Raw genomic sequence first — 12,287 nt, forward strand, 5'->3', positions numbered from 1 at the left:
CGTCAATAGTCAAGGTATACACGTCGACCCCGCGAATATCGAAGCTGTTAAGAGTTGGGTTACTCCAAAATCACCATCCGATGTTCGTTCGTTCCTCGGATTGGCTGGCTATTACCGTCGATTCATCGCTGACTTTTCGAAAATCACCGTTTCGCTTACTTCTTTGACGCATAAAGACAAGCCTTTTCTTTGGGGAACTGAACAAGAGATTGCCTTTCAAACTCTCAAGCATATGCTCTGCAATGGTCCTATCCTCGCTCTACCTGACGGAAACAATGACTTCGTTGTCTATTGTAATGCCTCGAACCTTGGTCTTGGTTGTGTTCTTATGCAACGAGACAAGGTTATTGCATATGCTTCTCGACAGCTCAAGATCCACAAGAAGAACTACACAACCCATGATCTCGAGCTAGGCGCAGTTGTTTTTGCGTTGAAAATTGGGCGACACTACCTTTATGGTACCAAGTGTACGGTCTTCACCGACCATAAGAGCCTACAGCACATCCTCAACCAAAAATAATTGAATATGCGTCAACGCCGATGGGTTGAACTTTTCAACGATTACGACTGTGAGATCTAATATCACCCTGGCAAAGCAAATGTTGTGGCCGATGCTCTAAGCAGACGCAGCTATTTGCATAGCATTTGTAATACTCACGCCCAACACGACCTCGAAGCTTTGATTCGTGACGCTCGGCACGCCCTGCTTCGTTGAAGATACCATGCGAGAAGAAATGAAAAAGTGTGGTGCCGATTCGCACTTTATCACCAAATCGAACGGTATCTATTACTATCTAGATCGCATCTGGATTCCAAGTCGCAATAACCTTCGAGATATATTGTTGACTGAAGCGCACAAGTCTCAGTATTCCATTCATCCTGGTGCCGACAAGACGTACCATGACCTTCGTCTACGGTATTGGTGGCCTGGAATGAGGAAGGATATCGCAATCTATGTTTCGAAGTGCCTGACTTGTTCCAAAGTCAAGGCCGAACAACAAAGACCCTCTGGCTTGCTTGTGCAACCCGAAATCCCGATGTGGAAATGTGAGAGCATAGCCATGGACTTTATAACGAAACTTCCGTGTACACCTTCAGGTCACGATAGCATCTGGGTTATCGTTGACCGTTTGACTAAATCTGCTCACTTTCTGCCGATACGAGAAGACTTTAAGGTAGAAAAATTAGCCCGAATCTACACCGACGAGATCATCTGTCGACACAGGACGCCTCGTGACATCATCTCTGACCGTGAAGGTCGGTTTACCTCGCGTCTTTGGGAAACGTTTCAATCTGCTCTTGGTACTACTCTAAATCTAAGTACCGCCTTTTATCCCCAAACCGACGGTCAGACTGAAAGAACGATTCGCACCCTTGAAGACATGCTTCCCTCGTGTGTCATAGATTTCGGTGGTAATTGGGACGCGCACTTACCTTTGGTCGAATTCTCGTACAATAACAGTTATCATTCTAGCATTCAAATGGCACCATTTGAGGCACTATACAAAAGAAAATGTCGATCACCGATTGTGTGGCATGAGATCGGAGATGCGCAAATAACCGGTCTTGAGCTGCTATAAGAAACGCCTGATAAGATCCTCCAAATTCTAGACAACCTGCTGAAAGCTCGAAGTCGTCAGAAAAGTTACGCCGATAGACGCCGCAAGCCCCTTGAATTTGACGTTGGCGATCACGTACTCCTAAAGGTTTCACCTTGGAAGGGTGTGATCAGATTCGGCAAGAAAGGGAAACTCGCGCCTCGATATGTTGGACCCTTCAAAATTCTGGAAAGGATTGGCAAGGTGGCCTACAGACTCGAACTACCGGAGGAACTTAGCAACGTCCACCCGACTTTCCATGTGTCGAACCTCAAAAAGTGTCTGGCTGAGCAGAATTTACACGTACTACTTGAGGACCTAGAAGTGGACGAAACATTACACTTCGTGGAGAAGCCTGTCGAGATCATGGATCGAGAAACCAAGAAGCTCAGACGCTCACGCATTCCCATTATGAAAGTTCGCTGGGAAGGCAAACGAGGCACAAAGTTCACATGGGAACTCGAAAGTGACATGAAGGAGAAGTACCCGGAGCTATTTGTTACGCCTACGGCCAAATTTCGGGACGAAATTCCCTTAAGTAGAGGAGGCTGTAACAACCCGCATTTTTGAAAGTCAAAGTCAAAGTCAAAGGAAGAAAAGATTGCTAATTGCGATCTGTCACTCCTTGCTTAACTATTTGTTGTACGCCATTGACTTGTAATCTAATAGTGTAATTTGTTTACTTTAGTTGTATTATGTGGAGTATCTATAATAATCGCAGTTTAATCGATGTTAATCGCTAATCTATTTATCGTTTTATAGCTAATCGCATCGCAATCGCAGTCGCAGCTTGAATTATAGGTTCTGTATATTGTATTACGTGTGTGTGCTATTTATGTGTTACTTGTGCATGTTTAATTATGTTTGTGGTGTTTAATCGAAAACGCAATCGCAACTCTATCGCAACGCAATCTCATCGCGAACTGGAAACGCAAGATTATCTGTGTTGTTGTATGTTAGTTATATTATTTGTGTGACTATTATTAATCTATCGCATCGCTTAATCGACACTCGCTTAAACACATCGCAATGCTCAACGCACAGAACGAAACGTCGAAACCCCACTCGCGACAACCCTTCGATTGAATGGCCATCCATACGGATGACCATCCGATCGGGTTGCCATCCGATCCATTACACCGCGCGACCTTTTCTTTTGGTAACCTATAAATACCCCCTATCACATCATGAACAGTGATGTGACAGCTCTCTCCTCCGACCAGCACGTTCCAGCCATCTTTTCTCTCGATTTCTCGCGATTCTTGTAAGTTTTCAACTCAAATCTTATACATCTATCATCTACACACACTTCTTCATCATTTTCACCTTTGAATCTTCACTTTTAACCATGAAATCGGCTGATTTGAGGTGTTCTTGGGTGATGTCATCACGGGGTTCTTATGAACTTCAAGATTTGGCCTCATTCCACCAAGAACAACTAAGATCCAAGAGATTTCCACATGATTTAACACTGATTTCATCTAGATCTCAACATTTTCGAGATTAAAAGGATTGAAAGATGTTTTCATAACTTTCTTTCAACTCTTTTACACTCGTGCACTCAAAACCGATAGAATCGGAGCTCGTTCAGGCCTTCTACTCGTTTCCTAGTGAAGTGTCGGTCTGAGATCTGATTCCTATCAACGAGATAACCGACTTAGCGGGTTGAACATGAACAACCGGCAAGAACAGTTAGCTGGTCAAACGGGGTGAATCCCATAAGATCACATAACTTGGACTTGGTGGGGTTTCCGTTGTTTAACACGTTGTCATACCGTCTCGATCAAACCGCAAACTTTTCAAATTTATCAAAATATTTCAGATTTCAAAAGGAACAGGTTGACGAACGGATTTTCGTCCGATCGAATTGCCATCCGATCGAATGACAATCCGATTGGATTGAACCTGGTCTTCAACACTTAAACTTTTTGCAACTTTTTAAAGATCATCAGTTTCTAACGGATTGCCATCCGATCGGACGACCATCCGATCGAATGACCATCCTATTGTGAACTTGTTCTCAACTGAAATGTCTTGCTGATCGGATCACAATCCGATCGAACGATCATCTGATCGGACGACCGTTTGATCGAATGACCTGAAAGGTAGAGATACTTCTCTGATTTTAAAATGCTACAACGAAAACTTCAAAGCCATCATACACAAACACATCCATCCCAAACGATGGATGTCATCTGATCGGATGGCCATTCGTCGCTCAGTCACTCATCACTGTTTAACGCACTGTTCATCGCTTATGCTATCGTTCTGTAATCAAGCTAACTTTCCAGCGCTCCCTTCAATCCAAGACGGTGTTTATTTAGTAAACGCTATCTGTGAGTATACTCGATCCCTTTTTGCTTAACGCACTTTTGGGTGTTACATACGTTACTTATTCAAATCACAATCGATACACAATGCAAACACTTTTATACGCTGACCGTTATTGCATGCTACGTGTTATTCGATGAATGCTTGTATGTTATGTTTACACAGTGATTGTTGCCTGACACCTTAGCAAGAGTATAGTTTGGACTCAGCACCTGTCGTGGACAGGGGTTGTTAAGGGCTTTACTTCACGTGTCCTAGTGGGGATATGTGTTGCGCATTCTACAACTTGCAGTCAAGTCTGTGCATATTTTCATTGTCGATAACCTACATGCTTCTCTTTGCTACATGTTACATGCCGGTTATGCGTAAACGATTTCGCTATCTGTTATACTAATAAACTTGTATGCTCACCTTTACACTATGTGTATTGACCTCTATTTTAACGTATGTGACAAGTGTTTAGGATGCTGTGCTTTGCTTGCTATCTTTGGTGGAATCAAGATAGGATGGGTCTAGAAACAAACAAATTATGTCATGAGTTGTCGAAAAAATTTATTGTCTTTGAGATATTGGTCTGTAATAACTGTTTACTTTGGTATGTTATGGTATGGGACATAATATTAAATATCTGGTAATTTAGTTGTTATGAATTTCTCCTGGACAATCTGTTTCGCTCAGTGCCTCACCCCGATGTTTCCACCATCGGTTGGGGTGTGACAAAAAGTCGAAAGCATCATGATCGAACAAGAATTTGGTTAAACGAAAAGAAATCGATAACGAAGACTAACAAGTTGCAAAGCTTCAAACTTTCGGTCTTCTAGCCCCAATACTCGATCCAAAACAACTTCTACAGCAAAAAAATTACCTCCTATTCGTCCTAGAATCATCTGGAAGTGGGGGGAATGCAACCTAGGTTTGAAAACATGTTTTAAATAGGTGAATACTTGACGTTTCCGACACAACATTCCCTAGCGCGGCGACAGGGAGCTTGGATAAAGCCTGGTGACACGCCAAAACACCATAAAGAAACAAAATGGTCACAGTGGAAAGATTGTAATTTTTCTGAACTTTTCTTTCTCTTGCACTTTCCCAAGGATCTTCCCTCATTATCTAGTGATGCACCATTTTTACCATAATCCAAATTTTCTTGTTTTCTTCGTAAAATGTTCATTCTAACTGCGTTTTTTCTATATCTTTGCATTTCAACCCTCTATCACATCATCTTCCAATATTTTTTATTTCCAATCCATTTGGATCCTCCAAAACACGTCCAAAGTTAGATGCATTTATCCAATGTATTCGTTTCTTCTCCATTTTTGCTCGTTTTAGCTCCATTTGCACACGAACATCTAAAAAAAATACATTCCAACTAAGTAAAAGCCAAAAACAACTAAAAATGACCAAAAACCTATCTAAAAATGTACAAATCTACAAAGGAAAGTAGATGTGTTTTGAAACACATCATTGTTCCATGACTAAACCATTTTATGGTCCATTATACTTTTGTTCTTTCGCAAAACTTTCGTTTTATGGTACCCTATACTTTTCATCTTTCGCAATTTTTCATTTTACGTTTCGTTCTGAATTTTTCGAGTTAACACGATGCAACGTGTGTGTCTGGTTCAACATTTTTACGTTTCGTTCTAAATTTTACGAGTTAACACGAGAAATTTTGCATGTTGGGTTCAACGATTTTACATTTTTTTTTCTTTTGTTTAACGGGTTCGTTATAATCCACGAGTTCTATATTAACTTAGTTATTATAGAGGGTTTAATTGTAGTTTGTTTTTAAGTTGCGTTTTCTTTCTTTTTTAAATTAAATTTAAATAAATTTAAATTTAAATATACTTATTATTACAATAAGAAAATTAGGGGTGTAAGAAAATTAGGTGGCATCGATGACCATCGGATGTAATTATACGCACGTCACACCAATTATCATAAAACTCACACTTCACCGGAGGAGAGAGGAATTTTGATCGGAGGACCGATTCCGGCAACCTTACACACTTTCCCGATCCAGATCTCCTCCCGATCAAATTCAATCATGTCTCTCAACATGAAAACTCTGACCCAAGCCTTCGCGAAAACCGCTGCTGTAATCGAAAAAACCGTTCAGGACGTCACCGGACCCAAACCGCTTCAGGATTACGAACTCCTCGACCAGATCGGCTCCGCCGGACCCGGCCTCGTCTGGAAGCTCTACTCCGGCAAGGCTCGCGGCGGTTCCACGGTCATTTCGCACCAGTATCCGACCGTATGCGTGTGGGTGCTTGATAAGCGCGCCTTATCGGAGGCTAGGGCACGCACCGGCCTTTCGAAGGCGGCGGAGGACTCGTTTTTTGAGATTATTAGGGCTGATGCAAGTAGGTTGGTTAGGTTGAGGCATCCTGGTGTGGTTCATGTGATTCAAGCCCTAGATGAGAATAAGAATGCAATGGCTATGGTTACTGAGCCTTTGTTTGCGTCTGTGGCCAATGCGATTGGGATGTTGGATAATATTGCTAAGGTTCCACATGAGCTTCAAGGAATGGTAGGTATTTTCTATCTGATTAAATGTTAATACAAGTATGGTAAGTAGGAGTAGATTATTTATGTATGAGAGAGAGTGGACATATGAAATGTAGGGTTTTGAAATGTGTCTTGTAAGTTTTATGAGAGTGGACATCGATTCGATTGATCTTATTATTCTACATTGAAACGTTTGCTGGTTGTTTTGTAGGAAATGGGATTGTTGGAGGTTAAACATGGTTTGCTTCAGGTAGCAGAATCTTTGGACTTTCTTCACAATAATGCCCACCTTGTCCATCGTGGCCTGTCCCCTGAGGTATATGCAAGCTTATTCTAGACTCTATATGCTTGGTTGTCACCTAAAGAGACGGTTTCTTTTTTCATTTTGTTGTTATTGAACTCTGTTTAATGTATGTTTTAGAGATGGTTTGTGATCAATCAAATAAGTTTATGATAGAACCTCATTTCCATTTGAACATTCAATACATGAGGGGTTTCTTGTTTAACGTTTCCCACATTTGGGTGCGCGCACACACACACATAATAAAGGTTTTAACCTCATGTTGATAGTGATGCAAGTTTATCTAGTTTTTTTATTCCTCCAGTTTTCTTTTCTTATCCTTGTATATGAATATGAGTCTTGACATCACATGGAGTACACAATTTTTTTGCTGGTTACATGGTATTAGAGCCCCAGCCACCTCTAGTTGTTGCTGGCATATCTTGCTGGAAACCTATGTAAGGACCTCTTTAGCCCAGACATCAGATAAAACCCAACAGATAAGCTTCTTTTTGGTGATTTATATACTTTGGTTTCTGTCTTGAAGTTCTCAACCTTTTTTTTTTCTAATTTAAGTGCTTAGATTGAAGTTATGTACCATATAAAGAGTAATTAGCACCAACTAGAATTTCAGTAACTAGAGCTTGATCATCAATCTGGTTATGGGTCTGCTGGTGTTTTGTTTCTTATCAACTTTTTTATTGCATGAATATCCTTTAGATTTAGATAAGCTACTTCTAAATTCTAATTTCCTGGAGGTTGTCAGTTGCGTTACTGTTCCCTTTTAGGTTCTGAAACATGTCTAGTGCTTCATGTGTGATGTGTCCAAAAACATAAATTTTTAACTTTCACATTGGTCAAAACTTCCTTGATAGGGAAGGTTATAGGTTTTCTTTTTTATCTACTATGTGCTTTGTGGTGCCCTTTACATGGTTACCCAGTGCACACGTTATCCTATTTTGTCATCATGAATCGGATATGCTTAATTTGATCTTACTGTTGATAGTAATAGTCAATATTAGCATTATTTGACTTTTTTTTCTTCATTGGCTATTTGAGGCTGTCTTAATCAACTCGAGTGGAGCTTGGAAGCTCGGTGGATTCAGTTTTGCAATATCTGCGGATCAATCAACTACAGATCCATCTACTGTTCAGCCCTTTCATTATTCTGTGAGTGGTAACATTTGTATTAACCATAAAATTTTGACTATCAGAATTGCGACTTATGTTTCACATGATTATGCTTTATCAGGAATATGACGTTGAAGATTCGATTCTGCCACTTCAGCCATCACTAAACTACACCGCTCCAGAGCTAGTCAGGGCCAAGGCCCCTTCCTTCGGATGCTCTTCCGATATATTTAGCTTCGCATGCCTCGCTTATCATTTAATTGCTAAAAAGTCCTTGTTTGACTGCCACAACAATGTTAAAATGGTATTAGATTGAAAAAAATAAATGTCTTATATAAGTATATAACACAAGTTTTTCTATTTTGTTTAATGCTAACTTTGTGTGCTTCCATTGCAGTACATGAATAAATTGACGTATTTGTCCAGTGAGGCTTTTTCATCCATTCCCCCTGAACTAGTTGCTGATTTGAAAAGAATGCTTTCACCAAACGAGGCTTCACGGCCATCAGCTTTAGATTTTACGGGTAAAGAGTTGTGTCGTTTCTTACACTACCTGAAATAATAAACACAGACATGACTCTTTGTCGTTCGTATCCTCAAAACCTTCTATGTTTTTCTCACTTTTCAGGTTCTCCCTTTTTTCGCGATGACACTAGGTTGCGTGCGCTTCGTTTCCTGGACCACATGCTTGTACGTGCGTGGGATTTGAAGTATTTATAACAATTTTCTGAATACTATGATTTGTTTTTAAGATGATTTTATGTCAATTTATTATTTGTTTCAGGAAAGAGATAACATGCAGAAGTCAGAGTTTTTAAAAGCCCTGTTGGACATGTGGAAAGATTTTGATGCTCGCATTTTACGATACAAGGTTATGTTTTGTCTAAAATTGCAGGCTTTGAATATCATACTTTAGATAAAGGGTTAAAGCAAGAAAAATATTCCAGTTTTTTTTATTTAATCTTTTTTCACATATCGAAAATGGCGAGTTAACTTTGTTTCTGTTTGTGTAGGTTCTTCCGCCTCTCTGTGCAGAGCTTCGGAATATGGTCATGCAGCCGATGATTCTCCCCATGGTTTTAAAGATAGCCGACTCTCAGGTACTATTAGTTGTATAGGATATTTTTTATGCGTCTTATATATCATGTTTTATATAAATGTATCCGAAAGCTTGAATGAGTCATTTTTCGATAAGATCATTTGGTCGAGAACAATGTGATCATGACAAATCTTCAGAGTATTATAAAACCAAGCGAAACAAATTTAAACACTTCTTGCCTATGTACATATACCTGTAATGAGTATGTGGCAGATTAAATTGATAACATGTAAATTAATAACTTGCATTATGTATTCTTTTTTTGAAAACCATGTATTTATGTTGCTGTATTGCAGGATAAATATGATTTTGAGGCTTCAACTCTACCTGCTCTTGTTCCTGTCTTAAGCACTGCTGCAGGTGAGACCCTACTGCTTCTTGTGAAGCATGCAGAGTTAATTGTCAACAAGGTAAGTAATTGGTCTAATTACCTATTTACCCTTCACTTTTAAGATGATGTCTATTCAATATGCTCTATTGTGGTGTGTATGATGGCAGGCTAGTCAGGAGCACTTGGTTTCTCATGTTTTACCCATGCTTGTGCGAGCCTATGATGACACTGATGCTCGCATGCAAGAGGAAGTGCTGAAAAAAACTGTAACGCTTGCTACAAAACTTGAACCTCAGGTAAATCTTTATTTTATCTAAAGATTAAGCTTATAAAAGAGTATTAATTCCTTAGGTATGCCTTGATGTTAACTAGAACGTAACAGATTGATGAAATAGATGATAATGCATGATAGCTAAGAACTTTATACTTTGAAGTTGTTAGTTTAAGTTTATACTGACATCAGGTATTCTGACTAAATTCCAGCTAGTAAAACAGTCAATTTTGCCTCGTGTTCATGGCTTGGCCCTCAAGACAACAGTTGCTGCGGTATGTTGTTTTTCTTAATATGTTAGTCATTTCGATTGGTTATGGAGATATAAATATAGGGAAATTGGCCTGTAATAATCCCACCTAGATCTTATTGGCCATTAATAATCCCACCTCAGAATATTCCCCCCACCAGTCCCACCTTTCACCTATTTTTCCTACAATGGTCCCCCGTTAAAAAAACTTAACGGAGTTAAGCTTTTTTTCCAAATTACAAACAGATTTTTTAGGGCTTTTGATTAGAATGACGATACGAGTCCGTTGATGTAAAACTTGCCTCGAAACGGTGCTCCAAACAATGAAAACGGCGCTTCAATTCGGGTGTTTAAATTTCCAATTAACCAAAATCAAGTCACTTGGAGCACCATTTCGAAGTAAGTTTTACATCAATGGACTTGTTTCATCGTTCTGATCAAAAGCCCTTAAAAATCTGTTTGTAATTTGGAAAAAAACTTAACTCCGTTAAGGTTTTTTAACGGGGGACCATTGTAGGAAAAATAGTTGTAAGGTGGGACTGGTGGGGGGAATATTCTGAGGTGGGATTATTAATGGCCAATAAGGTCTAGGTGGGATTATTACAGGCCAATTCCCCTGTAAATATGTAGTATGATGTTGATTTACATATGAGGGTATATATAAACCTCATCTTTTCTGGCAGGTGAGAGTAAATGCCTTATTATGTTTAGGTGATATGGTTACGGTGCTCGATAAGCCAGCTATTTTGGACATCCTACAAACAATTCAGCGTTGTACTGCTGTTGACCGTTCTGCCCCAACTCTTATGTGCACCCTTGGGGTTGCAAATTCCATTTTGAAAAAGGTCTCACATTTAATTTTGTATCGAACACAACCCTAAGTATTCTGTTGTAACAGCTCACATTTCTCTCTTTTTTTGTTATGTAGCATGGAGTTGACTTTGTAGCTGAGCATGTTCTTCCATTACTTATCCCCCTTCTCCTTGCACAACAATTAAACGTTCAACAGTTCGCCAAGTACATGTCGTTCGTTAAATCCGTTCTCAGGTATTGTTCCCCTTTTCTAGCAAAGTGCAAATATGTGAATTATTAACACGATTTCTTGTTTCAATTGCAGGAAAATTGAAGAAAAGAAGGGAGTAACAATGAATGATACAGGTGTCGACATGAAAGCATTTCCTTTACCCAATGCAAGTGTAGCGCCACCGACTTCCGTTAAAAATGTTCCAACTGCTTCATCCACCGCAAAAACCAACTCCACATGGGATGAAGACTGGGGCCCACCAAAAGCATCTTCCACACAACCGAAATCATCAACAAACATACCGCAAATTGTCCAAGAAAATTCAAAAGATTTGCAGTTCCCGATGATGTCTACTCCATCCGTGCAACAAACGCCAACATCATGTCTCGCAGCCGATTTCGAGTGGCCCCCGCAGTTATCCTCCAATCAAGCAGGTGGTGATACTATGAAAGGAGGGTCTTCAAATGCCAGCTTTGATGATTTAGACCCGTTTGCAAACTGGCCTATGGCAGCACCACAAGCTTCCACCAACGGTTTATCAAACCCGTCTATTAACAGAAACGCCACACGTGTAGAAAGTCAACCAAATAGTAATGACGACTGGGTCAACATGGGGTTTCCCAGTTTGAGTAGTCTTAATGGGGGAACTGCTAGCCATAACCCCATTGGATCCATGAGAAATGACTATGGCTCATCAACTGGTCCCAAGACCGCGGATCTTAGTTCCATATTTGCGTCTACCAAGAGCTCGAAGGCGGCACCGAGACTCGCTCCACCGCCTCAGAATGCTGTCGGTAGAGGGAGAGGAGGTAGAACGCAAGGGCAAAGTCGTCAATCGCGTTCTACCCAAGCAAAACCATCATCTGAGCAGCCTCCGTTATTGGATTTGCTCTAGTTTTGAACCTTACCCCAGGCATGAAAATGCATGCGTGTTCATATATTTGTGTCACGTTTTCAAGTTTTGTTTTCTTTTAATAGTTTGACATACTTGTAGGTTGCTTCTACTATTAATAGCATATCATATCACATTATATTTTATTTGATTTGATTGTTGTTTGTATTAGTACATTACGTGTTACATATTCTTGGTTTGGCGCTATTCACTAGTTTAGTTGCTGAATATTTAAATTCTTTATTCATATGTAAAAGTACATTATGCATCAAAATATTCAGTGTTTTAAGTGTGTGACATGTGGGCATAAGATATTAGCCGATTATGTATATGATTGAGCTTGCTAGTTACAATCTAGGTATGCTAGTAGTTTTGTACAAATTGATTAATTGGCTAATCTCTTAATTGTGTTTTAAAGGTGACAGTTAAGAGCATTAGAGGGGTAGTTTAAATAAATAATAAATCGCTTGATCGGTCAAGCGTTCGTAATAGTAGAAGATCATAGCGAGATAACCTTCCAGCCATCTGCGTGGATAGGGGTAGTCATCACGAAGAAAATTATAGCCAGG

At 39.8% G+C, this 12,287-nt stretch overlaps 1 protein-coding gene across 1 annotated transcript; it reads left to right on the plus strand.

Annotated features, from left to right (window-relative positions):
* The first annotated feature begins 5,805 nt into the window (after positions 1 to 5,805).
* LOC110885409 (SCY1-like protein 2) lies at positions 5,806 to 11,925 on the plus strand. Its single transcript, XM_022133099.2, has 14 exons — positions 5,806 to 6,462; positions 6,652 to 6,756; positions 7,780 to 7,890; positions 7,973 to 8,155; positions 8,249 to 8,375; positions 8,480 to 8,541; positions 8,636 to 8,722; positions 8,865 to 8,951; positions 9,247 to 9,360; positions 9,449 to 9,577; positions 9,765 to 9,827; positions 10,486 to 10,647; positions 10,731 to 10,849; positions 10,920 to 11,925. The coding sequence occupies exons 1-14, from the start codon at positions 5,977 to 5,979 to the stop codon at positions 11,719 to 11,721; spliced, it is 2,637 nt and encodes an 878-aa protein (XP_021988791.1). The 5' UTR covers positions 5,806 to 5,976; the 3' UTR covers positions 11,722 to 11,925.
* Positions 11,926 to 12,287: the final 362 nt, after the last annotated feature.

Source organism: Helianthus annuus, chromosome 10 (assembly GCF_002127325.2).
Source record: "Helianthus annuus cultivar XRQ/B chromosome 10, HanXRQr2.0-SUNRISE, whole genome shotgun sequence".
Classification (NCBI taxonomy): Eukaryota; Viridiplantae; Streptophyta; class Magnoliopsida; order Asterales; family Asteraceae; genus Helianthus; species Helianthus annuus.

Coding starts and splice junctions, on each gene's coding strand:
- LOC110885409 (XM_022133099.2), top strand. CDS start 5,977: ATGTCTCTCAACATGAAAACTCTGACCCAAGCCTTCGCGAAAACCGCT. Junction 8,156..8,248: donor GCCACAACAATGTTAAAATG/GTATTAGATTGA, acceptor CTTCCATTGCAG/TACATGAATAAATTGACGTA. Junction 10,648..10,730: donor CAAATTCCATTTTGAAAAAG/GTCTCACATTTA, acceptor TTTGTTATGTAG/CATGGAGTTGACTTTGTAGC.